Here is a 25,203-nt window from a genome sequence, read left to right on the forward strand (position 1 = left end):
TTGATTAAAATCTGATAAACTAGACATTTCAGTCTTGCTATGTATTTGTATCAACTATTGATATCACGTCAGTAGTCCCTCTCGTAGCCAGGCAGATAGGTGTTCTAGGGAAACGGTATGAAATGCCACAGTATGTTTTAGAAAAGGCAGAAGAATGTGGTCTAGTCATAAAAGACACCTCAGCCCTCAGACTACTATTTAATGCTCAGAGGGCAGGAATGGTACTACATCTCAAAATATGCAGGGCCAAAATTCACCTTTGAAAAAATGGAGGAAATGTGTGAAATCAAATTAAATAATTTTTTTATACTTTCATTTCTATTTAGCTCCACATCCAATTCAAACAATTTTCCAACACTTTTATTTCCGTTTTCTTTATTCCCTGATATTGTGTTGCAGAAATGAATATATCTGATAGAAAGTACAATCTTCATGTGATTACCATTGATTGAAATGCCGGCGGCCTCGTTTTTGAGCTATCAAAATACTGAAAAAGACTGCTAAAGAGAATTATTTGTCTGTCTCAGCTGAAAGGTTATAGTTCTTAAGGAGCAGGTCCAAACATCATCCAAACCTCTCATTAAGATCACAGCAATTACAGAAATAAATATATTCATATATACATAGATGTGGAAATAAATGTTTAGGGGAATAAATATGGGAATAAAATATATCCATACAGAAAAAAAACAAGAAAAATACAGAAATACAGAAATAATTATAATAATACAGCTAATGTACATTGAAAGTTACTTCATTATTTATTGTGTGTGGTTCACTCCATAAGAATAAGCAATGAAAGAGAAAATGCTGGTTAACACTTTGTTGCAATAGAGATCTGCGGACAGTCTAGTTCTGAATGTTCCTCTGGATGGGAGGTTGTTGTTCTCCAGGAGCCAGGAGTCTACAGGTTCAAACAGCAGCAGCCATGAATCCCTGTTGGGATTCAACACCCAAGAATCAAGGAAAGAGTTTGGTTGAAATGGCAGCAGAAACACACACTGAAAATTAAGCCGCGCTAAACTCAAAGAAAATAATGACTGTATTCTACATCTTCGTATTCCTGAATTTATGCCAATGTGTAGTTAGGAGCACTCAGAGAAAGAGGAAGGAATGCAAGGACCGGAATAGCTGCTTAATGCATCGACTACATTCATATGTTCTAATATGGTCTAATCCTATTTTAAACTGTAAACAACAAGATAAAAAGCCGTTTCAAAAGTAAAAAGGTAATTACTTAGAAAGATCAAGACTTGTGTTGTTCACTCTCCTCCGGGATGTCCACTCTTCTAGACTGGCCGTCCTCCTCTGGAACAGAGAACATGTGTGAGCAGAGAGGAACCACAGGTTGTACAGCTTTGCTTTTATGATGCCTCTCTTCCTTATTAGAAGTCCCTTCAGCAAAGGTCATGTGGGGATCGTTAAAGATCCCACATCATGCTTTTTTAAGAGTCAATATTGCATTTGGGGGTACTACTTGAATAGGGTTACATGCTTGTATGTTATAAACACCCTTTATTAACCTCACAGATTTCTGCAAAACCAGTTTCAGCATCTTTCAAAAGTGGTCAGATTTGAATCATGTCGTATTAAGGCCCCCCTTCCGAGTAGCCCAGTCTGTTGTGATTTGTCAGCTAACGCCCTCTGTTGCGATTGATTGAAAGTTTTGCACGCGTGTCGAGTTCACACCCCAGGGAAGTTGTAAACAATGTGACTTCTGCACTTCAGCAACTGCAAGTCTGATGTCACGCTGTTACGGAAGTAAAGTTTGCCTCGGACATACCGTCATAACAGTCTAAAAGCAAAGGGAAAAGTTGAAAAAAGCATGATATCACCCCTTTAAATTAGGTGAGGTACAGACCAATCCCCCAGGAACAGTGCATACTTCCGCAATCCACCAGTGCTCAGCGGCCGAGCCTGGTATTGCAGCTGTTTAAGCTGGCTGTGGACGGGTCCCTCGATTCATAGAGCCCAGAAGTAGATATCTCTGTTCACTCCAATACAAGTGGGGAACAGGAATGTGTCTCCGCAAAAAATGACTGGATATCAATCAAAGGCTCATAATTAACTTCATGCCATGTACTAAAATTGTTTTAGTTTTCTCTTTTCAAAACGCCACCTCAAGCGTTTTATTAGCCGTTATGTTATTGTTTTTTGCTGGAGAAGGAGGGGTTGGCAGCTGAAAGGAGTCGTAGTCAAACAAATGTTGTTTCGGCCCAGCATTCGAGAGGGCCTAGTGCACGGCTCCGTTAACTTCTCGTGTCCAAGGTTTTTTCCTTTTACTTAACATGAATGACGTCGATGGTTTTAAGGCATTGTGGTGACTTTTTATCACTAAAAGTGTTTTAGTGATAAAGGGATGGTTCAGCTGCTGCTCAATGACTCTCACGTTCCTCTGCTTGAGATCACTGCGATTCACCATTTATGGATCCATTTATTCAAAAGATCCAAAGACAAATAACGGGTGCATTACGGTATCATTTTTATAACATTGTTAATAGTCTAATAAACATTTCAGTTGCGTTAGTATTTAATTTTTTTTTTTAACGATGTTGGTGTATTACAATTATTTATGTGGGTACTCCGACCACATTGCTGATCGATATGTTACCATTTATTTGTATATAAATTATTGATTGCATTTTTAGTAAATAGTTGGAAGGAATCTGTTTCTTAAGCAATAACAGTCTGATACATCCAGTCTGAAGAACAGCACACATCCTTTTCTTTGAATCAATCCAAATGTGCACCTTTATATACGTAATGTTTCACATCCATTTCTGATTAAAATAATCTGTGGCTTCATCGATAAGCCGGCTTGGTGAGCCGGACGTTGTTCTGAACGCTCCCTCTACGGCCGCGCTGCCCCAACAACGGCACCCCTCTACTGTGATGTATTTTCTGTTTCACCCCAACCACAAAAAAACGAAAGGAATGGCATGCAAAGCACCAGTTTGATAGTCTTTACCCAACCATGCTTGTGTCCAGGGTCAGCTCCTCTCTGGACTATAATTATGCTAGAATTGGCACATTGCTGATCAGATTTTTGTTAAAAGGAGCATTCCTTTATTTATTACTATATGTGTGCTTGTGGTTTAAAGACAAGGCTCCACAGCAACTCTGAAACAATCTTGATTTTGCACCTTTCCTGTCTTTATTGCATTATCAACTACACCCCCTTCAAGGACAACGGCAGCCTCCGACTGGCAGGTCTGAGAGCAGGGCATCCAGCGGTAGACTTAACCCTCACAATTGTAAGATATATCCTCCGCCATCATGTTTTGCCAACCACTAGATTGAGAAAAGCCAAAGGGCTATTCCACTTCGTCTACTATAGTTTTGCTTGTTCTTGTGGTGTTCTCATTACAAATAGAAGATCTTGTAAAGCTGAACCTTACCACAGGGGTTTCCCTCCACAGCATCCAGGAGATTGGCCGTTGAGTTCGCTGTGACAAGACTGGAAACATGCTAAGAAAGACAACGCTTTCTAACTAACATGGGAATCATCATATTTAACAACATTCATGTGATGTTTCAAATATTGGAAGTAAATTAAAGCATTTATGTCGTCACTACATTCCAGCATTAACCATTTTACATAATGGTCCCATTTTACATAAAGTGCAGGAGCCACTAGGCTTAACTTCCACGTTATTGTTTGGATTAATGTTTAGGAGTACATTTGTACTACAAAAATGATTACGTAAATAGTTTAATATGTAAGAGCCAATGCGCTTGGAGCAGTATAGTGGCCAATGGTGAAAACGTTTTGATTATCTATTGTTTTTTGATATAAATAATAGTTTATTCTCTACATAATTATTGCGGAAATATATTTACAGACAGAAATGAGAAACAGAAGAGTCATGTCCAGCCTTATGCAGGAAGGACACCAAGACCCCCCCTGACCCCTGCAGACACCGGGACCCAAGTGGTGCTGGGCTTGTATGTTGATATTATTAATTATAATAAAACACGTTCATATGATTCGACTTGAAGGATACGAATGGTGTTTCAGCAGTGTCCTCCGTTTAGACTTTTTCCGCTTAGTCTTTTCTGAGAAGGTTCTGGCAATTTCAAACAGCTTCTTTCTTGTGGCTACACAAGAGAAAAGAGGACAACGGTCAGCACATTTCAAAATGTAAACGGTCCAAAGTCATCATAAAAAGTTGAGGCACATTACATTTGCCCATGTGTTTGAGTTTGTCCTGGAACAGGGCCTCATCCGATTCCCCGGGGTTGGAAGGACAATGCTCCCCTGGGTAAAAAGAATGAACATGTTGTGAGGAAGTCCCTCAACCTGTCACGGTTCACGGTTTCCCAGAAAGCTTGATTAAGATCTACCTGCAGAATTCTCCAGGCTAGATGAATGATTGGACTTCAACTTCTTTGATTCATACTTCAAGCGATCTACAAAAACAGAAGAGGTGTTAGGAACACTGTTTACCAGTGGTGAGGAGGGAAAGTCACACAATACATTTACATTTAGGGCATTTAGCAGACACTGTTAACCAAAGTGACTTAAAGGACCGAACGGTTAATACACACATTGACACACCGACGGTGGAGTCAACCACGCACGGGGACAGCAAGCTCGTCAGGAGTAGTTAGGCTTAAGTGTCTTGCTCAGGGACACCTCGACAAACGGAGTTAACCTGCTCTACCTCCTGAGCTAAACCGACCCCTAACCAACACACTAACTAACCAACAACCAACACAGCAAAGCATCGACCCCACGGCATGGGATTCATCGCAGAGCCAGAAGATACAACTCAAGGAAACCTTCATGGAGATACCTGCTCCAGATACATCCTGAACCCGATCCGATATTCAAAGTGTATTTCTAATTATAAGTGTTATACAATATTTTTCAATAGTAGCGCTATTCGATTATTGTATAATTGAGTTAAATAGGAGGACTCACAGACCAAAGGGATGGCCAACAGGATCTAAAATTGTCATTAACAATAAGCATTTTTACACTGCCAAGCAGGTACGGTCGCAACTTGGCACACCCTGAAATCTTACTGTCTTGCCTGTGTACAACCGAGGAAAATCCGCCTTCGTCAAGGAGCTGGCTTTCTTGGTTCATTGGAGTAGGTGGGACTACGCACCGAGAGTAGACCTCTTTTGAATAATATGCTTACTCTGAATGTTTTTCTATTTATTCAAGCCACTCACATGCACTAATGAGTAGACGACATCTAAGTGTAGGCTATTTAGTGCAAAAACTCCAACATATTCTTTATTTTGCTGGCCACATGTTGTTTATCGTGACAAAAGCCTCGTAAGGAAAGATCCTCTGCGTCTTTCTCGTAGATAACACCAGCTTTCAACGTGTTTGTTAAATACGACTGCATCACCTTCTCTCCCATGATGGTCCACAGTTTGCGGATTTTACCGTCTCTCCAGTTAGAACTAATCATGTTGATATCGCTGCGTTGTTTCTGTTGTAGAGACAAGGCAGCAACACATCTATCCAAGTCCCGGCCCTGGAACCACAAAGCCGTCTAATCGGATTTACATGAAAATTAAACCCCCCCAATATGTGTAGGGTCCGAGGGGGTAAATTGGGGTGCGAAATCAAACGCGCGGACCATGCCGGGGAAAAGCCGGCATAGACGGGCATATTTGGCAGTTTAAAAATGTTAGATAACTGTGCACCCCACTAGCTTCCACTCAGCTGTAGTTTTTAACTCTATAAAACAGAGGTAGGGACGTTAAAAGGCCAAAGCAGTAGAGGCAATAGTAAAGTCAGTTAGGTTTACTGTTTCTCTACTAGCCTGGCTAGTAGGAAAAATAATCCAGATTCACCCTGTTGAAAACATACCTCTTTCCAGAGCAATAAGGAAATCGTGGTTTCGCTGCAACTCCCTCATGAATTCCTCATTCTGCAGGAACATGGCAATGCGCTCATCTTCCAGGTACTGTTTCAGCTTCCCCTCTGGTTCAGTAGCTGCCCCTCTTGACCCTGAGGCACTGCCGGTTCCCCCAGTGGCCGGCGCGGAGCGGGCCCGGGTCGTCTGTTGGCTCTCAGAGATGACGGGGTTCGGCTGGGATGGCCAGAGGTTAAACGGTCATGGAGAAATATAGAAATACACCTCATGGCTCGCATCAGAGTACCATCACATTTCTTTAACAACTTGTTCACTTAAGATCAAGCTGGAAAGAGATCCTTGCTTACTTTAATGTGTTCTAGTTGTTGGGGCAAGATGCGTAGGAAGTCTTCTGGGAGGTTCCCTAAAAGCGGAGGATTCCAGTGCCGGTAGCTTCCCACCTGGCAACGAGTAGACGGCTGGGCTTCAAACCTATAAATCATATGAGGAGAAGGGATACAGCCATATCATGTTTGAAGCCAATAGCCAAACAACCCAACAATCACATGAGGAGAAGGGATACAGCTATACCATAAATGAAACCAATAGCCAAACCCCCACCCCTTCTCATCCATTCATTTTATGATGAGATGGCCAGAGGAAGGACCGTGACATGGTACATGCTCAGGACAGTGAGATGGTACATGTTACACGTTCAGGACAGTGACATGGTACACGTTACATGTTCAGGACAGGGATATGGTGCACGTTACATGTTTAGGACAGTGACATGGTACATGCCAAGGAGAGTGACATTGTACACGTTCAGCACAGTGACATGGTACACGTTCAGGACAGTGACAAGTTAAACGTTGAGGACAGTGTCTTGGTACACGTTGAGGACAGTGACATGGTACACGTGGAGGACAGTGACATGGTACCCGTTAAAGAAAGTGACATGGCACACCTTCAGGACAGTGACATGGTACAAGTTCAGGACAGTGACATGGTACAAGTTCAGGACAGTGACATGGTACACGTGGAGGACAGTGACATGGTACCCGTTAAAGACAGTGACATGGTACACCTTCAGGACAGTGACATGGTACTGTGGTAGAAATTAATGATTATATTCTATGGTAAACTATGATTATTATTAGGCCTGTATATCTAATGGTAGAAAACATTTAAGGTGTCTCTGGATTCTGATCCAGAGCTTGGAGCCTGGGAGTCTGAGGTTAGAACAGATGATGGAACCCCAAATAGGAGCAGGAAGCTACGGGGTTAAGGCGTGCTGACCTCAGACTAGTATCTTGGGCTATCTTTGTTGACCATTTGCTGACCATTCAGGTTAAGACGGATTTATGACTGAATGGAGGCGGACACCTCAAGGAGAAACTACTCTGTTTGTGTGTATAAAAAGACGCTGGAGTTTGTGAACCGCCAGTGACTTTGCAAACCCACTCGGCTGTTATCGTTGTTGTTGCTTTTAAACGATAAAGTCTATTGTCAATACTTGCTCCGGACCCCTCGGTTTCTTTTACTCTCTCTTAAATTAGTCGAAGTGTTTTATATCTCGGTTAAAATCTACCACAGTACAAGTTCAGGACAGTGACATGTTACATGTGCCATGTAACTGTCCTGAACATTTACCATGTCACTGTCATTGACATGGGTAGCTGGGCCCAGGAGGTCAAACCTCATCCATTCGGGTTATAAGCTATGGATACAATCCTGTTAACCGGTAGGTTGAACCAAAAATCAAATTAATGCAAACTAAAATAAATAATTTTCATTTTCACGCTCACACACAACGGTAAATAAAAAGCATTAAAAAGCTGTATTAAAAAAGAAAAGAAAAAAAAAGCTATATGCCACTCCAAAAGTGTATACCTTGGGGGAGGAGCCTGTGGATACTTCCTGTCATGTGCGTGCAGGTCGTATGTTGGAGGAGAGTAGCCGGGGGGCGGTTCCTCGTCTGAACTGTCAGGCTCCAAAGTTCTCTCCAGAATCTAGATAGAGCACATCATTACAATACTTAACATTTGTCACAAGTACGTTAATTCAAATTCAACAGTATTCAGGGCTCCAACTAAAAAAGGTCAAGTTAAACGTCCCTGTTGAGTTAACTTATCTCATTAGTCCACTTGTAACCTTTGAGTAAAATAACTCATATACATCATCATGTGTGTTCTACATCTTCATAGAATTTAATATCCACTATATATCCTAGAATGCATCAAACAATCTTTCATGGAATACCATTGGGAAAAAAACCTATTATTAATTGGGGATTTGAACCATTTGCCTCCATAACCTCAGGCAACGCTCTACCATTTGAGTACAGAGAGACTTTTTTCAATAGGGGAGATGAAAACATATTTTAGAAGAATATCCCAAAACATTCACCATCACTAACTAATATAAATGTTTGAAGCAACAATGTAATAAAGAATCACAAAAGAAAGTTGAGACCTGCATGGTAGGATATGACCAGGAACCTTCCAGCTGGGAGGCAAGTGCTCTCTACTTACTGAGCTATCAACAGACATGCATGTTTCAGGTTGTCCCTGGCACTTACACATTATGGTGACCAATGGGCCACATAATCCAAGTAGAAAACAGGGTTCATGGAATTGTGTGGAAAATAGAGGGAGTAGTTCAATTAGACTTAGTTTGGTTAGAATTGGTTTATTGGCCTCGGAGGAGATGAACATTTAAATGTCTTCAGTTATATAAAAACTGCGGAATATGTAGTGAGGAAGAGGACAATGGTCCCCATGGAGAGGTGGTAGGCCATGAGAAGCTGCATCATTTGAAACTAAGGTTGTGTGAGGATGCGTTAAACGGGACCTGAGAATTAGCCTTTTAAACTAGAAACCTGGACCCGTTGGTTGCACTAGAGACGGCTTGATTGGTCCCCATTTTCAGATTTTTACATTTTGGGCTGATCTCAATCAAGCTGGACATTTTGGCAAGAAGTGAGCCAGGAGAACATGACTAAAGAAGGGTTCAAATTAGGAGGAGCGTTTGGGAGATAAGGCTTCTTCATCCAACACGGCGGCATAATATCTTTGTAGCCGCCAGACCGTTTAGAAACTCTTGATACATTTTCCTATTCCAGTTAACATGCCTATTTTCCTTTCCAAGTGGCGTTTGCGTCCCTGGAGGCCATACAATGACGGATTACCGCATGGGCAAAGTGGGCACATGTTCAGGGCCCTGGCCAAGTGGGGGGCCCTTGATATATATATTTAATTATTTTCTTATTTATTTTTTTTATTAAAAAAAAAATCCAATGGCCAAGACTTTCGTCATAAAAAGATTGGAATGTCTTTGATTTGCAAAATAAATACATCATTAAAAAAGATGAATAACGGGACGTCAATGTCGTAGTGCTTGGTCAACGTTCAATTTCCCAGTCACAATGGAAAAACGTGTGCTAAGCGGGTCTGCATAGCGTAAACGAAAGAAAGAAAAATACACTGAAGTAGGGCTGGGCGATATGGGCCAAAATGAATATCTCGATATTTTTTTTACTATATCTCGATGCACGATATGTATCTCGATATATTTTGAATCTCCTCTAGAGCACATCATAAATGCTCGATTCAACCATGTCTGGCATAATGTTACGTCAGTAATAATTCTAGTATTACTGAAACATAAGTCTGCATGTAGATTACATGAAACAACATATTGTTTAAACTCATTAGTGCTTTCTATTGGAACAATTTAGAACTTGCACATAAGAAAAGGAAAATCACAGCAAGTTAGATTTACCAACACAGCATTTATTCAAACCGTTAATTATTTATTAACAGTTCGAATAATAATTATTATATATACACTGCCAGACGCAGGATCCAGTGCTATTCTTTTTCGAAACCAAATCCTCCGTTTCCATCCTTTTTTCTCTCTCTGGCTGTTCTCACTCACCGGTCTGAGGTACACACACCTACAGCAGCGCGCCTTCCAGACTACGTCACACATGCGCGTCCATGAGTCCATCTCGTGGACTCGCAATGGGCGGGGGGAGTGAGTGTGTTTAGAGAGCCACAGGAAAGAGCGAGAGAAGTTAAACAAACCCCGAGCAGCCCAATCCCTATGAGCTCCCCACGCTACGGCCATCCGGAGGCGCACAGAGCTTTTGGCCGTGATATTATATAAACAATTATATTATATTATATATTATTATATATATAGAGCTCCGGGAGTCGCAAACGGCAACAATCACTTTCTCCTCCATGCTGCAGTTTGACGGTTGAACGCTGGTTGGCTGTAACGTTACACATGTCACTCAGTGACCACGCTGTTGAACGCTGATTGCCTGTCATCACGCGAAATTCGCATCAAAGTTGAAATATTTTAACTCGAGCGAATTTGTCGCGGCACAAATCCTCGTGAACGCGCTCGCCTGTGCACGGCGAAAGTGTGGCGCGAATACATTTTTTTCGCCCGATACGCGTCCCTACGTTCACTTTGTATGAGATCTTGTTCGCGACAGGGGCATTTTATACAGAGAACATCTGGAGAACATCTCGCGATATATCGCATGTATTCGATAGATCGCCCAGCCCTACACTGAAGTACTGCCCTGGTACAACAAATGAAGAGTTTAGATGCAAAAGCCTCCAAGTCTGTCCGACTACTTTTTTTCTAAACCACCTTTTTTATCAGGCTTCTATGCTCAAGTTCTGTCATTTAATTTTAAAGGCAATCATAAGGTTATTATTTAATGAATAAAATTAAAATAATTTCAGATATGACACTTTTTTTAAAAAGGGGAAAGCTAACACAATCAATAATAAATTATACATTTCTAACGCCCGGATTCCACCGCACGCGTTAGGGCCGCGTTACGGCTGCGACTCTGCCCTGCTTGCATTTCCACCGGGCGCGTTACGGCAGCGCAATGCTGCCTTGCGAGCCAGCCGTATTCACGCGAGATCACGCGATAATCCTAAACCTAATGTACTGAACTTCCACTCCCAAAACGACTGCAATTAAATGCCACGCTTTGTCCTTCCGGCCATTGCCCTTAAAAAAAGGATGATTTGGTACATAAATGACTTCATGTTGCTGAACTTCGACAATGATTCTCTCGTCGTCCATGTTGCCGACCCTCTGTGACCCTTTGATTGATTGACTGCTGACCTGGTGCCACCGGTCATGACGCAATAATGTTGATGTGAAGTTGTGATAGGCTACATGAGCATGAGTATTGTGTTTTATTTAGAAAATTGACCGGATGCTCTATGGCTTTTACTTTTTCACTTCCTGCCCTGCTCGATCTGCTCTGTTGAAATTGACGCGGTTCAGCAACAGCTTGCGGCAAAAATAGAAATGCTACGGAATGATAGCGCTGCGTCACCGCGAGCCGCTCCTGGGACGCTGCTGAGACGTTCCGCAGCCGCGCCCGATGGAAATGGTCTCATTGATTAGAGTGGAACCCATCTACTGCGGTGACCGCGGCCAAGACGTGCCACAGCCGTAACGCTGCCGGTGGAATCAGGCCTTAAGGGGGTTTGGGATGTGTAGATGGGGAGGGGGGGGTAAATGTCCATTAGGGGTGTGCCAAATAATCGTCATGACGATGCATCGCGATTCTAATTTTCACGATCTACTGCATCGATTGTTGACGCCAAGAATCTATTATTAATTTAAAAAAATGAATAATTAAAAAAAATGAATAATTAAAATTGCATGAATGGTTGGCGAACATCAAGCATTTCCGGCCGCGCGATACTGCGACAAGTCATTCTTAAACAAAACATGGAGGAGACAGAAGAAATTCGCCCGGCTCCGTCACATTTCAAGTCTGATGTTTGGAAACATTTTGGCTTTAAAAACAAGGACGGTAAAAACGAAATTGATATGACGAACGCAATTTGCAAACACTGTTACATCGCAATGAAATACTGTGGAAACACAACAAACTTAAAAAGGCACACTTGCAGAGGCGCCATCCAGAAAAACAAGAGCCGCCAGCGCCACAACCACTGAACAACGCTAAACAAACAACATTCGATTGCAAGCTAGCCCCAACATCTACACGCGCAAAGAAGATTACAGAGTCAATCACCGAGTTCATTTGCCAGGATTTGCGACCATATAGTGTGGAGGAGAACCGTGGGTTTAAAAAAATGATCAGCACACTGGAGCCTCGCTATGTAATTCCGAGCCGGAAACAGTTCACTGAAGTAATGGTCCCACAGATGTATGGTGAGGTGAAACTACAGGTAAAAGAATCCCTGGACTCCGCCGAATGCATTGCACTTAAGTGCGATGGGTGGACTTCGCGAGCCACGGAGTCATACATCACAATTACATCTCATCATATAAACGAGGGCTGGGAGTTAGTTTCCCATGTATTGCAAACCAGGGCTTTGTTCGAGTCTCACACCGGCACCAACATTGCACAAGTGCTTAGGGCAGCACTCGAAGAATGGGATCTGACTGACAAAGACCCTGCAATAGTGACTGACAACGCATCGAACATGACAATCGCCGCTCAACTGGCAGATATGCCACGTTTCAGGTGTTTTGCTCACACATTAAATTTAGCATCCCAACGTGCCCTGAAACTCCCCGCTGTCAGCAGATTGCTAGGGAGAGTAAGACGGGTGACAACTTTTTTCAGACGCAGCACTGTTGCGTCCCACGTACTGCGTGAGAAGCAAGCTTTGTTGAGCCTCCCTCACCACAAATTGATAACCGACGTCGCCACTCGATGGAACAGCGCGCACAACATGCTGGAGCGCTTTTTAGAGCAACAGCCTGCCATCCACGCTGCGCTCTTGTCTACCGAGGTACGGAAGTCTGAGAAGGAAATCTGCACACTCACCGATTCTGACATAAAAACTGCAGAGGAGGTTGTCGCTACCATGAAACCCATGAAAGTGGCTACACTCGCCGTATCAGAGGAGGGCAGTCCAACGCTATCGATTGTAGCACCACTCCATGCCCAACTCGTCCATGAGCTCCAAGACAAACCGAGTGATTCCACCTTCACACGGGAGCTAAAAACCACAATGTGCCAGGATCTTAACAAGAGATACTTAAACGAAAAGGAAGCTCTGTATAAAGCCTCGGCTCTTGATCCCCGTTTTAAGGCCTTGCCTTTCCTTTCCGAGGATGAGAGGGAAGATGTCTACAATGGAGTAACTGCAGAAGCCACCAGGACCAAGTGGGCATTACAGGTAACATTAACAGCAATACAGTTGAAATGTATTATAGAAATATAAAATATGAACGGATGTATTCACAGTTTATAAAGCATAAATAAGTAATAAATACATATCTTTAACTAAATTCATAAATAAATAAATCCATCATAGGTAAATGCAGTTGTCATTGGAAATGTATTGTGCAAGATAAAATAATTCATCATTCTGAAGATTGTGTTGATTTACTATTTTCTAGCAAAGCACAAGTAGACTTCAGGCAGACCCAATGGAGGACAGCAGCCCAAACCCTGACCAAGAAGACATGCCTGCTGCATCTTCATCAAAAACATCTAAACGTTGTTCTCTAGCTGACCTACTTGGACAAACTTATGCAGCAGGTAAGATAAAAAATATGCTACCACAACATACTGAAAGAAATATTCTTAGTGAGTGTTTCCTAATTTGGGGATGCCCCACAAACACATGCATATGGCATTTAATTATAATGTAATGTAACAAATAACATGGTGATGATTTAATGTACTGAGTAATATAGTGTATATATCTATTTTATTTATGTATTTTTATTATGGCCTTGTCCTCCTATACTGCAGGTCCTGCAAAGAAACTGAAAACTGCTGAAGACCAGGCGAAAGATGAGATGGCAAGATACAAGGAGGAAGCATCCCTGGCACTTAGTGATGATCCTCTTGGCTGGTGGAAAGAACATGAGGGCCAGTATCCTTTTCTGTCTCGAGTAGCTAAAAAACACCTGAGCATTCCAGGTACTAGTGTCCCCTCAGAGAGAGTTTTCTCTACTGCAGGGGACATTATCTCTACCAAAAGAGAACACTGGACCAGCTTCTGTTCCTAAACAAAAACATAAAGCACTAAGAATGGCATTATAGCTGTTATTGCTAGTTCAACACTTGTTCATTTGTTTTTTGAGTGGATACTGGACACTGGACACATGCAGTTGATGCATTTTGCTGCGAGGGATGTTTGCAATATATATATATATATATATATATATTTTTATATAGTTTTATAAAGCCTATTCACTTTTTGTGGCATCAGTTTGTCCTCCTATGTTTATGAAATGATATTGTTGTTATAATGGCAGCTACTTCCAAAAGGGGAAATGTTTGAATGTTTTCATTTCATTGGTTTAAAGGACCACTGAGGCCATGTAAACGGCACTGATTATCCTTATTTTGTTATTTTAAGTTTTATAAATCCTTAGCACTTCTTGTCAGTGTATCCAGTAATAGTCGTTTCAATAAATACAGCTATGTATGAATTGAGTTGCTTTGAGTTATCAATTGAACACACTATCCAGATCATACACAGCCAGTCAGCCACTGGTAATGGCTTAATTTTTTTTTAACAGTGTTCAGTGAAAATTCGCAATGCATCGCAATGCATCGCAATAATTCAAGTATCGCGATGCATCGTGATAGAATCGCATCGTGGCATGTGAATCGTGATACGAATCGAATCGTGACTTCTTTGGCAATACCCACCCCTAATATCCATGTTCCAGACTAATTTTCGAATGAAACCTGCAGTCATGTACTAGTCCCATTCCTCTGCAGACTAGGGCCCGACCGATATTGATTTTTGAGTGCCGATGCCGATGCCGATTATTTTCAGAGAAAAATTACGATTACGATTTAATCGGCCGATTAAAAAAATAAATAATAAAAACAAAAAAAAGCATATAAAACGTAGTTTTTGATACCTTAAATATACTTTGAACACTTTTGACGAATATGTGAATTGAATGCGGAACCTTTGAGTGTTTTAGAATACATTTACAGTCAAAAATGAGTGTAATGTAAAATGTAAAATAAATAACTAACTCCCAATGTGCTGCGCTCGTGAGCAGTGACTAACACGTGCGTGCTGAGCAGTATGGTCTCACCGTTAGAGTCTACAGTATAACAAATTAACATGGCCTGGGACCTAAAGCAAAACAGGCACAACATGCTCAAACAACGCGTCTTGTGTACATTGGTGAGGTGAGCGCGCAGCTGCCTGAGCGAGCGTGCTTTCATGTTGTACGGTAAAATTCAATCTCCTCTTTTTTACTCCAGCTAAAGTTGTTAGTTAGCAAGGCGAGTAGGAGCGCAATCTGCAGGATACTAAGCGCAATAACATTTAAAAAAAAAAAGGATTATGATACTGTGCACAACAATGCCAGGTACCTCAAGTGAACTGGCGCTCATAGGAATGAAGGAAGTGTTTCCTCTTCATTGCCTCTCTTCTCCACGTACTCAATACTGCGGCCAATATAACCTTTTAAAACCTCCATCTCACTCCAGTTGAAGGTAAGTCATGCAACCATTTAAAGGAGGTGCTGTCGGTCAGGTCCAGGCGGTATACATTGAGTGATGTGAGAGGAATGCCTTCACCATGTGTCAGCGATCAAAAACTGGGGGGAAACTGATGGGGAGAACTTTTGTTCTGATTGGCTGACTCTGCATGAGACATCTAGATCCTAGACCAATCGGGGCATCTATTCCCTGATTGGTTCGGGGAATCCATCTGGGCTGTCAATCACATGCACAGCATTATCATAGCTCCGCCCCTGGTTTGTGGATGCTCCAACTCTCCTTGATGGAGAGGTTGAGGGAGCAGAGAGGGAGGAGGGGGCGTTTTCAATGAGGTTGTCTTCTGCGGTCTCGTTTTACAACCTCCAATTAACAAATTAACAAATTAACATTTAAAATAAAAAAATAAAAAAATCGGTTGTAATCGGCGTCTTTTTGGCCGATGCCGATTATTTTCGAAAAGGCTATAATTGGCCGATTAAATCGGCAGGCCGATAAATCGGTCGGGCCCTACTGCAGACACTAAAAAAGGCAAAAGGCCCAAATATATAATACTACCACTACCTCTTCTAATAATAATAACGAAAGTCACAAAGCATAACTTCAATGGCACAAAATGCCAACACATTTATTTTAACATAACAGAAGTCAAATACATTCAAAATATTTGCAGTACACAAAAATATACTAAATGATGATATATGAGGTAGAAATGAATATAAATGCTAAATTTAAAAAATAAAAATTCGAACAATATAAAAAAAATAATGGAAAAAAGTGAAAAGTGGTCAAGTAGATTAATTTCTGATGTTTGGGCATTAGATTCAACTGTAAAAAAGCTAATTACGTTACAAGAGGCTGACAAGAGGTAATGTAACGTGGAACTCAGTCATAAAATGACCATTAGATTCAGTGTAGTGTGTGAACAGTGCAACATTTTCTGATAAAAACTCAGGTATAAAACACGCATTAGATTCAAATATTATAGAATAAAGATTGAAAGAACAGTGCAAAATGTTCTGATATAACCTCTTGTGCAAACACAATATCAGATTAATATAGTAGTAAAATCAAGTATGCGAGAACGTGCAAATTGTTTTGATATTATAAACTCTTGTACAAAAACAATACAAGATTAAAATAGTATAGTGACAAATCAAGTATGTAAGAACAGTGCAAAATGTTCTGATAAAAACAGATGAACTTATTTTCTGATAAATACAATAAAAAGGTTGCATGCCATGCACTAGGTGTGGTGCTATAAGCCGTTAAAAGTCGTTTTGGAAATCAGCCCCATATGACATCACAGCTGGCGTGTCCACCTAAATGTATGACGGATAGATGAGCAATGTTTGCTACAGTCCACTGTGTAGGCTGGTAAACTGATCTATCCAGCACACATCTAGGTGGACATGCCCACCTGTGATGTCATAAGGGTCAGATTTCCCAAACAGCTTGTAACAGCTAATCACACCACACCTGGTGGCATGTCATGGGACCTTTAAGAAGGCATTCATTCATCCTCAAGGTCTTGTTCTATGTCCTTCTCACCAGCACTTGACAGGACATTGTCATAGAAGTCCTGAACGGCTCTTGGCACTCCCAACTCACGCAGCAGCTTCAAAACATCAGTCTTTTTGGCTTCCTTGACGCAGTTCAAATCAGGAAGAGGAGCCGGCTTGAACTGAGACCACTTCTTACCTTGCTTCAGGACAGAGTGCTGAAAAAAAATTCTCCAGCAAGCAAAGGCTTGAATCCAAGTTTGTCACCACAGATTTTCAGCACTCTTGGTTCGCTAATCTTGAAAGATCTCTGCGATGCTGTAAATGTGGCTGCTTCTTTTTTTTTTTTTTTTTAAATTGTAGCACTGCCAATCTTTTCCATATTGATGGACATTGCCATGCTTCCGCAGAATGCTGACATATTCCTCTGGCAACAGAATAGTTGGCTGCTTTCTGATGTCCTGCTCCACTCTTCCAAAAACCCGGTCTGCTGGAAGAAAACTGTGCCCTCTTATCGGAAAAAAATATTGAATGTCAAGCTGAGGGTAAAGCTGGGATCTCAGCGCAAACAATATTGCAAGAACATTGATGTTTTTGTTCTTAACATAGCAGGATTCAGAGAAAAGTCGGAGGCTCTGAAACTGGCACAGATCTTCTTGGGCCACTTTGGTGAGGAAATGCTGCAAGGCTGAAGCAAAGGTGTTGCTGTCTTTTGAATTCTCAGATTCCATCCAGGTGTAAAGATTGATATCATGCCGGCTCTGCGGTTCTCCGCGGCCACGGTGACAAACTACCCCGAACACATACAAATAAAGATGCCAGGAGTAGTATGTCTGCCCGATGGCAGACTTGGGAAGCAGCAGGTTCTCCATCACATCAAAACAGATGGTGAACGAGTCTGCCACATCATTTAAAGAATGATAAACTTGACGTGCACGGCGATGGTGGAGTGTGTACATGAGCAGCTTGTCTCGTTTCTCTTCTGGACTGGAGTCAGGGTTGTTGATGGCAATCCTGTGTTTCACACAGGTCGAACAGACATCCTTGGCAGGCTGGCCAAAAGCCAGGTTGAAATCGTACATGAAGATGGAATAGTACAGAGAATAAGACACTTGTCTGTGATTCTGTTCTAAGAACTTCCTCCCAGGTGCACCACGTCGAGCATAGAGACTGGCTCTGCAACTGAATGATTGGATGTGGTCTCCTATCACTTGCTTATTTTCCCTGGAACCACCACGATTCTCTGAGCGCACTTTGCCGTGCTCAAGCCAGTACTTGGCAACATTCTGGACTCTATCCTTCTTCACACCTGAAATGAAAATAAAAAGGAGAATGTAAATGTCTGACACAGAGCTGGGAAAGAATCATGCTTGGAATTAAAAAAAGATAACACATTTTTTAATTCCAAGCATGATTCTTTACATTATGTATTCTCTCTCTCTCTCTCTCTGCAGTAAAATATCTTAAATGAGAATCATGCACAAATACCATGCACTTGGAACATTGTTATGTTGTGATGAAATACAAGATAAATTCCCATTGGAGTAATTCTCTGAAGTAACTGGACTGACTCAATAATAATAACGATGTTAAACGATGTAATGTAATAACGATTTCATAGTTATTACTAGAATTATTATTATTATATACTTATAACGATTTTAATAGAAAATCGTTGTACTTACAGAAAATGCTCAGGAAGGAAGCCTGGCAGACGGGAACTTTGTTTTTTTTTTTCCTTCAAAACCGAGAACTTGATGGAAACATCCCTCTGCCTTCTCTTCTGTTCATCCTCGACTTGAGGTCTCCTCCGTTTGCACGGCGTCGCATCCATATGCGAAAGAATTATGGAGTCTTGTGTCACTTTGTCATCGGTCGAATACAGCTGTCCCTTGATGTGGGCCAAGTCTGTTGGGGTCAATGTTACAGCAGCGCATGACGCATTCTTATGGCTGCAAGCTATGCTGGCGACGGAGCCCTCCCCACTATAACGGCTTTTCTTTGCCATAGAACGAGCAGAACTAACGGGAAGACGTCGCTTTTTTCAGCCGTTAGCTGTCACAAGGACAGGTTTGTCCATTTCGTCGAAATCCATGACCATCAAAATCCAAATCGAATCGCTAAAGAATATATATTTAAAAGTACTTTGTTGTTGATATAGACAGCTGTCAAAAAAGCCGGCTCCTCAGCGCGCCGCCATTTTGAAGTCACATGATTCCATGTTGCGCTGTGATTGGTTCTCGGAACGTAGAGGCTTATGTTGACAAAGGGAAGTGATGTTAAGAGGGTTATGCCTACAAATGGAGATTTCAGACCAGGAACAGAGTGGTATATAGCGGGTTTTGACACAAAATGATTTGATTAACGTATACTACGTGTGGAGAGCATTCAAACAATGTCTTTATCTCATTTTTGACGGAGTTGGCGTTTAGAGGCTTTTGCATCTGAACTCTTCAAATACTGTCCATTTTTTAACTTGTTAAGGAAGTCTGCTTTTAAAGTCATGATATTAACCTGACAGATTCCATGTTCTGTCGTTAAGACGAGCGGCTGGCACTATGCGGGCGCTCTCTCTCTCTCTCTCTCTCTCTCTCTCTCTCTCTCTCTCTCTCTCTCTCTCTCTCTCTCTCTCTCTCTCTCTCTCTCTCTCTCTCTCTCTCTCTCTCTCTCTCTCTCTCTCTCTCTCTCTCTCTCTCTCTCTCTCTCTCTCTCTCTCAAATTTGATGTGCTAGTGTGTGTATTTGCGTGTTGGGAGGGGTCCATGGCTGGTTTGTGTCCATGGCCCGTGGTCATGTTAATCCGTCCTTGAGGCCATACAGTTGGAGTTTCAGAACTGTTTTCATACCGTTTATTCATGATGAGATTGGGAATCTACTCGAGTTGTACTGGTTTTATTTATGCAATTGGCTGGGAGGAGATGTGAAAAGCTGTTCTTGGATAAGTCTTTGTGTGCTGGAGAAGATGCATCATTTGACACCATATTATAGGTGATTATTTTAATTATAGAGATGTTGCAACTTTGACCCATTGGTGGCACAAGAGAATTGGGCTAATTGGTTTCTCTCTCAGATTTGGCTGTTGGGGACTGTGTGGCGGAATAATAATGATGAAACTGGCAACAACAAAAGGTGCCTAGCAACTTCAGTGCTTGACACAAATCAGATTTTGTGCACCCATTACGTTCAAATCGAATTAGATACCGCTACAACTCTTCAAAAAGCACTCCAATGAATCACAGGCATTGGGTTAAGGGTGCTAGGATCTTGTCTGTCCATGCCACAAAGGAATGTTTCTATGATGGTCCAGAAAAATTATAATTATAATTGTTGTTATAATTGTGCAGTAATTGTGCAGTAATTGTGCAGTACAGTTCCAGTACAGTATGAGAGGAAGACAGGAGATATTCCACTGACCTCAGGAGAAATGCTGTCCTCTGAGTCGGAGCTGTCATCTGAACAGTTCCCATCAATGCTCATTTGGAGAAGCTGGTCAATGGTGGCATCCACTGCCCCATTGTTAGAACGTAGCACACACTCAATGACCTCGTATTCCATGGTAGGGAACATGGTCTTGAAATCCATCATGGCCTGGTTGAATTCCAGCCGGCGGATTTGCCGGTTGGGCCTGCTGTTGTTGAGCTGGCCTGAGGTCGGGCCGCCGCCTCCATCAGGTCCTCCATTCCTGGAGCCTCCATTGCTGTTGCGTCTGAACAAGCTGGTCATTTCCGGGTCCTCAGCAGCTCTTCCTCTACCGTTGACTGGACTGTTCCACTCTTCTGGATTTTCCTTGCAGTTGCGGGTATCCTACCAGTTTACTAATCAAACATGGCTTTTCTATCTCAAGAAGCACAATTTGTTGGTTGATTGAATCCAATTCACGTTGCCATCCAAGCACGTACAGAAATGTCCACTCTTTGTGCTGGTTAACGTCTGTGTGTGGTTAATCCCAAGGCAGCTCTCACAATGAGCTGTTTAAAGATGATTCCAAACTGTTGGCCCTCATAGCTGCATCAGATCAACACCTGAGGAAGAGAAAAGAGACGATAACTGTTAGCAAAAGGTAGGACAATAATATGTATTTAGACACCACGGCACATGGTTCCAATGGCGTTTGTTCTTATCAGTTGTGTTTCAGAAATTCAAAAGTTGATTTTGATTATTTAATATTTTAACATTTTATATATTTTGACCAACAAAAGGGTCAGAATGGTTGGGACACTCAATACCTGAGAATCAACGACTCTCAGCACCTTCTATAACAATGGGTTATTTTATTCATGACTCATTTTGGGCAAGAATAAAGCTAAAAGCGCCTATCATAGATTCAGTCCATCCATGGAATTGTAATCTTAAAATTGACAGATAATGTATTGGGACTTCAAGGCGGAATTGTTGTGCCCTGAGCAACAGGGGGCCACAGGGGGCTACAGCTGACTCATAGTCCATAGCTTTAAGTGAGCCAACCCACCACCTCTCCGGCTCCGCCATACAGGCCGCGTTTGGGCCCTGCATTGTTTGACAGTATAAAAGATAAGAGCTGTTTGGTGAGCATCTGCTAACAGAAGCAGACAACCATTTGTTGGTTGGACTCTTAAAAGTATGTGAGGGGAGACACCAATGGATTTCATTAGACATGGAAGAGCTTTGATAAGCAAGAAACCCTTAAACAACTTGTATATTAAAACGACAGAAGGGTTCACTGAAGCAATTCAAATTTGAAATGATGTTTCTAGGTGAAAGATAATTACAATTACTCGGCTAGAGCTGAACAGATAAGAGAAAATGGCATAAACTCAAACTTTTGAATCTTAGTACAATATATATGGCTGTTTATACTGTCTTCAGTTAAAGAACATAATTAAAGACTTCAGGCAGCTTCACGCCAGTGTTGCAAGTCAAAAGTAAACAACAGCAAAGAGCCAACGGGAAAAAAAGTAACTAACGCCAGCAAGGATCAATGTAGAAAAAACAGACGTGGAAATGATCAGGGAGAACGCAAAAGATGATCCTCAATCCAGAGAAGCTAAACAACTAATATAAGGTACCTAGAAGAGAATGGGTCACTGTCGCCTGTTGCTGCACCTGAGCAGCCTCCACACACAACCCCCGGCCATGGTCTGAACAAAGTCAGACACTGAAGGCACAGCTGCCTTGAACAGACAGGGAAAGGGAACATGTGAAGGATACTCTGCTGTTACAGAGGGACAGAGGACCAGGATGGCTGGGGCCATGACAACTGTTTGATTTCATGCAGTAGTTCTCAGGGATGGTTAACCCTGGTTTTTCCCACATGCTATCGCAGCATCAGAACGGAAACTGAACTGATTTAAATCTTAAAGTGTAAATTAACCCCAGTAAGATTAAATCAAACATTGAGATGACGAAGTAAAGAAAATCTTTTGGGCTAATAGTTCTAGGTACAGTCGTACAGTCGTTGTGTATGAGCTTTAAAATGAGCAATGTTATGAAAAATTGCCCTCTCTGTGGTGTAAAGTTTAAGTGTCCGAGAAGCCTTGCACTCCTTCGGACGCAAACGTCACGATGATGTTATGGTGGGCATTCCCGGGCCCATGTCCATCATAAACTGACCAAACTGGCTAGAATAAAAAGTCAGCCGAACTTCTAACAATTATGGTCATATATTTGAGTAATAACGCTGGAATAACGGTGCAATAACATACAAACAATGATACAAACAATAACCATACAACATACAATAGAATAATCCATAAAAGAAATAAACAATGATCGGAGCCCCAAGATGGGAGTTCCCTGTCTTTCCAAGAGGTCGGCAAAGGAGAAGTCCCTTGCATGGGAAATCAACCTTATGTTTACATCGGTTTGTCTGAAGAACTTTAATACAATAATCGCCCATTAGTGGGATGCCTGACTTTACAGTCACTTTCCAATACCTGAAACAATCCTATTTTTTAATATATATATATATATATATATATATATATATATATATATATATATATATATATATATATATATATACCTACATATTTTTTATATGACACGTCGGCAGCGCCACGTTACCCAAATTGATTCAAGCCAATTCCTCAATAGCTAAATACATGTGCAGGCTACGGATGGATACAATGACAGGCCACACCGCATCTGCTGGTCCCACTGTTTGGTCACAGCAGCCGATCATGAAACAGCTGGCCGCATGCATGTTGACCTGTGCTTTAAACCAAGGCCACACCATCCGTTCACTAGGTTACACGGACAGGATCCATATAGAGCTTCTCTTGATAAAAGCCAACATCAAGCTCCCACAGTCCCTGAGCAGCGGAGTACATTGAGTGGATGGCTGAACACAAGGCCGCATCCTCTGATCCTAAACAACCATCCGCCACTCATGGACACATCTTTGTTTAACATAAAACCTAATCCAGTGATTTGATAATAGCTCGACCCTTCTTTTCCCAATACTATTTCCAAACAGAGTTCCACCTAATCAAAGCCCTGCGTAGGGTCCTCCCGTAGCTCCCTACCCAGCCTAAGGGTCCCTGCGCCCCGCATCCTGCTCCAAGGGGCACCGCCGCCGGGGACCTCATCGCCATCTCTGCAACTACTTTCCAATACCAGTTCGGAATATTTGGAAATCACACAGATAAGTCAAGGAGGGGTCCACATTAAAAATACGAAATTTGACTTAGATGATACACTGCAAAACAAACTTTTCAATGCACTTGATTCTGGGCCAACGCCATGCTGAAAGGAGAGAGGATTGTTCAATTGTGAACTCACCCTTTACCCATCCATTCCCGAAAAACCGTCCTGACATTTAAGTTCACAAAAAACAAAGCATAGCTGCAGCTCCGTGTACTGTAACGAGGTCTTGGCTGGAACGTTCAGAAAGCTGCATCCGGGGGGTTGGAGTGGGAGGGATCAAATCCACGCAAACCTTTGCGTTGTTATTTTGCGTATACTGGCCTTGCTCGACTCGGGTCCCCTCGGTTTGACTCGGGTCCTCTCGGCTCGAATCGGGTCCCCTCGGCTCGGATCGGGTCCACCCGGTTCGACTCGGGTCCCCTCGGCAACCCGGTGTTCTGCCAATCTCTGCTCCCTAATGTACCCCTTGAATCTCCAATAAAGACTTTATACTGTATCGAAATATGCTCCCCGTATTCTTACAGTTGTACATGGATTGAGTGGTGTTAAAAAGGTAATGTGGACAACAAAACCTTTTTCTGACACAAGTAGTGTGGTCCCATTAGAGACCACACGAGTCTTACTGCATCACTTAAGCCTTAAGCCTGGTGATGTAACAATCAAGCCCTATTTCCAGAGGTCGGTGAATGGGTTTGTTTGTCTTTCCTTTGCATATTAATGTGAAATAGCTCATTCTGGTATGTAGTGTCATTCTAATGTTACAGCCCATTGAGCCCAAAGAATATAATTTGAATGTTTAAGCCTTAAATAAACTACATAATTGGCAAACTTGTAATTTCTCTAGTAAAAAGAAATCCTTTAGGATTTACAAACTTTGCTATTTTCTTTCATGTTTCAGTTGTTCCAGTTGTCAACTTAATTTATTGTTAAATCGTTTTAACAATATTTTTAACAATTTTAATAACTCAAAATAATAACTAAATCTTAAATTAACGATAATGACCCTAGTGGGAGTGGATGGTATGTTGCTCGATTTGGCAGGGGACGTCACATAAATTGGAAGCGTCCATCTACACGATTACGATTACAGAAGATGTAAATGTGTTCCTATCCCTAGCTCTTGGGATTAGCGCAGTTAATCAGTCCCTCCAGGTTTTCGCAGGCCTTTTTAGAGATTGTTGCGGCCTAAAATGCCTGACGTTGCGTGTGCTTTTCCAAAAAGTTGCGATGAAAGTTGCAGTGTTTTTTAGGTTTTTAAGATAAGATAAGATACAACTTTATTAATCCCCCGTAGGAAAAATTAGTTTGTTGCAAAAACAGCCCAGCAGCAGTGGAAGGACACAGGATAAAATGACAATGCAATAAATACAAAGTGCTAATGCATAAGTAGACGCTTATAGTTAAAATAGGGCAAAAAAACAAGACAAACAGAACCAACATCATGATGGGTGATGCATATACACATATATACGCATACCTAAACACACACACATGCATATGCAAACACATAGGCATACACAAACACAATCATCAGGCACTGTTGAACAGCCTAATGGCTGCCGGCACAAAGGAGCAGCTCAGCATGGTAGGGGTGGGAGGGGTTGCCCAGGATGGACTTGAATTTGTCTCTCATCCTCCTCTCCACCACCACCTCCAGACTGTCCAGCTCAAGTTCCACAACAGAGCTGGCTTTCCCATCCAGCTTGTTGAGTCTGTTTGACTCCCCAGCCTTGATGCCTCCTCCCCAGCACGCCCCAGCG

At 41.9% G+C, this 25,203-nt stretch overlaps 1 protein-coding gene and 1 long non-coding RNA gene across 2 annotated transcripts; both read right to left on the reverse strand.

The window, feature by feature from the left end:
- Positions 1-345: 345 nt before the first annotated feature.
- Positions 346-23,754, reverse strand: cuedc1b (CUE domain containing 1b). The gene is made up of 11 exons (XM_030381427.1): positions 23,579-23,754; positions 20,234-20,841; positions 7,710-7,828; positions 6,185-6,308; positions 5,831-6,053; positions 4,345-4,410; positions 4,184-4,258; positions 4,005-4,098; positions 3,399-3,457; positions 1,238-1,308; positions 346-936 (listed from the first exon to the last, which is right to left on the reverse strand). The coding sequence occupies exons 2-10, from the start codon at positions 20,540-20,542 to the stop codon at positions 1,247-1,249; spliced, it is 1,131 nt and encodes a 376-aa protein (XP_030237287.1). The 5' UTR covers positions 20,543-20,841; positions 23,579-23,754; the 3' UTR covers positions 346-936; positions 1,238-1,246.
- LOC115561395 (uncharacterized) lies at positions 17,158-19,446 on the reverse strand. Its single transcript, XR_003979912.1, has 2 exons — positions 18,506-19,446; positions 17,158-18,129 (listed from the first exon to the last, which is right to left on the reverse strand). It is a non-coding gene; the product is annotated as an uncharacterized LOC115561395 (long non-coding RNA).
- Positions 23,755-25,203: the final 1,449 nt, after the last annotated feature.

This window comes from Gadus morhua, chromosome 16 (genome assembly GCF_902167405.1).
Source record: "Gadus morhua chromosome 16, gadMor3.0, whole genome shotgun sequence".
NCBI classification, from domain to species: Eukaryota; Metazoa; Chordata; class Actinopteri; order Gadiformes; family Gadidae; genus Gadus; species Gadus morhua.

Coding starts and splice junctions, on each gene's coding strand:
- cuedc1b (XM_030381427.1), bottom strand. CDS start 20,542: ATGACCAGCTTGTTCAGACGCAACAGCAATGGAGGCTCCAGGAATGGA. Junction 7,829..20,233: donor AGGACAGCATTTCTCCTGAG/GTCAGTGGAATA, acceptor TGCTCTATCTAG/ATTCTGGAGAGAACTTTGGA. Junction 4,411..5,830: donor CCTTATTGCTCTGGAAAGAG/GTATGTTTTCAA, acceptor CTGTTTTTGTAG/ATCGCTTGAAGTATGAATCA.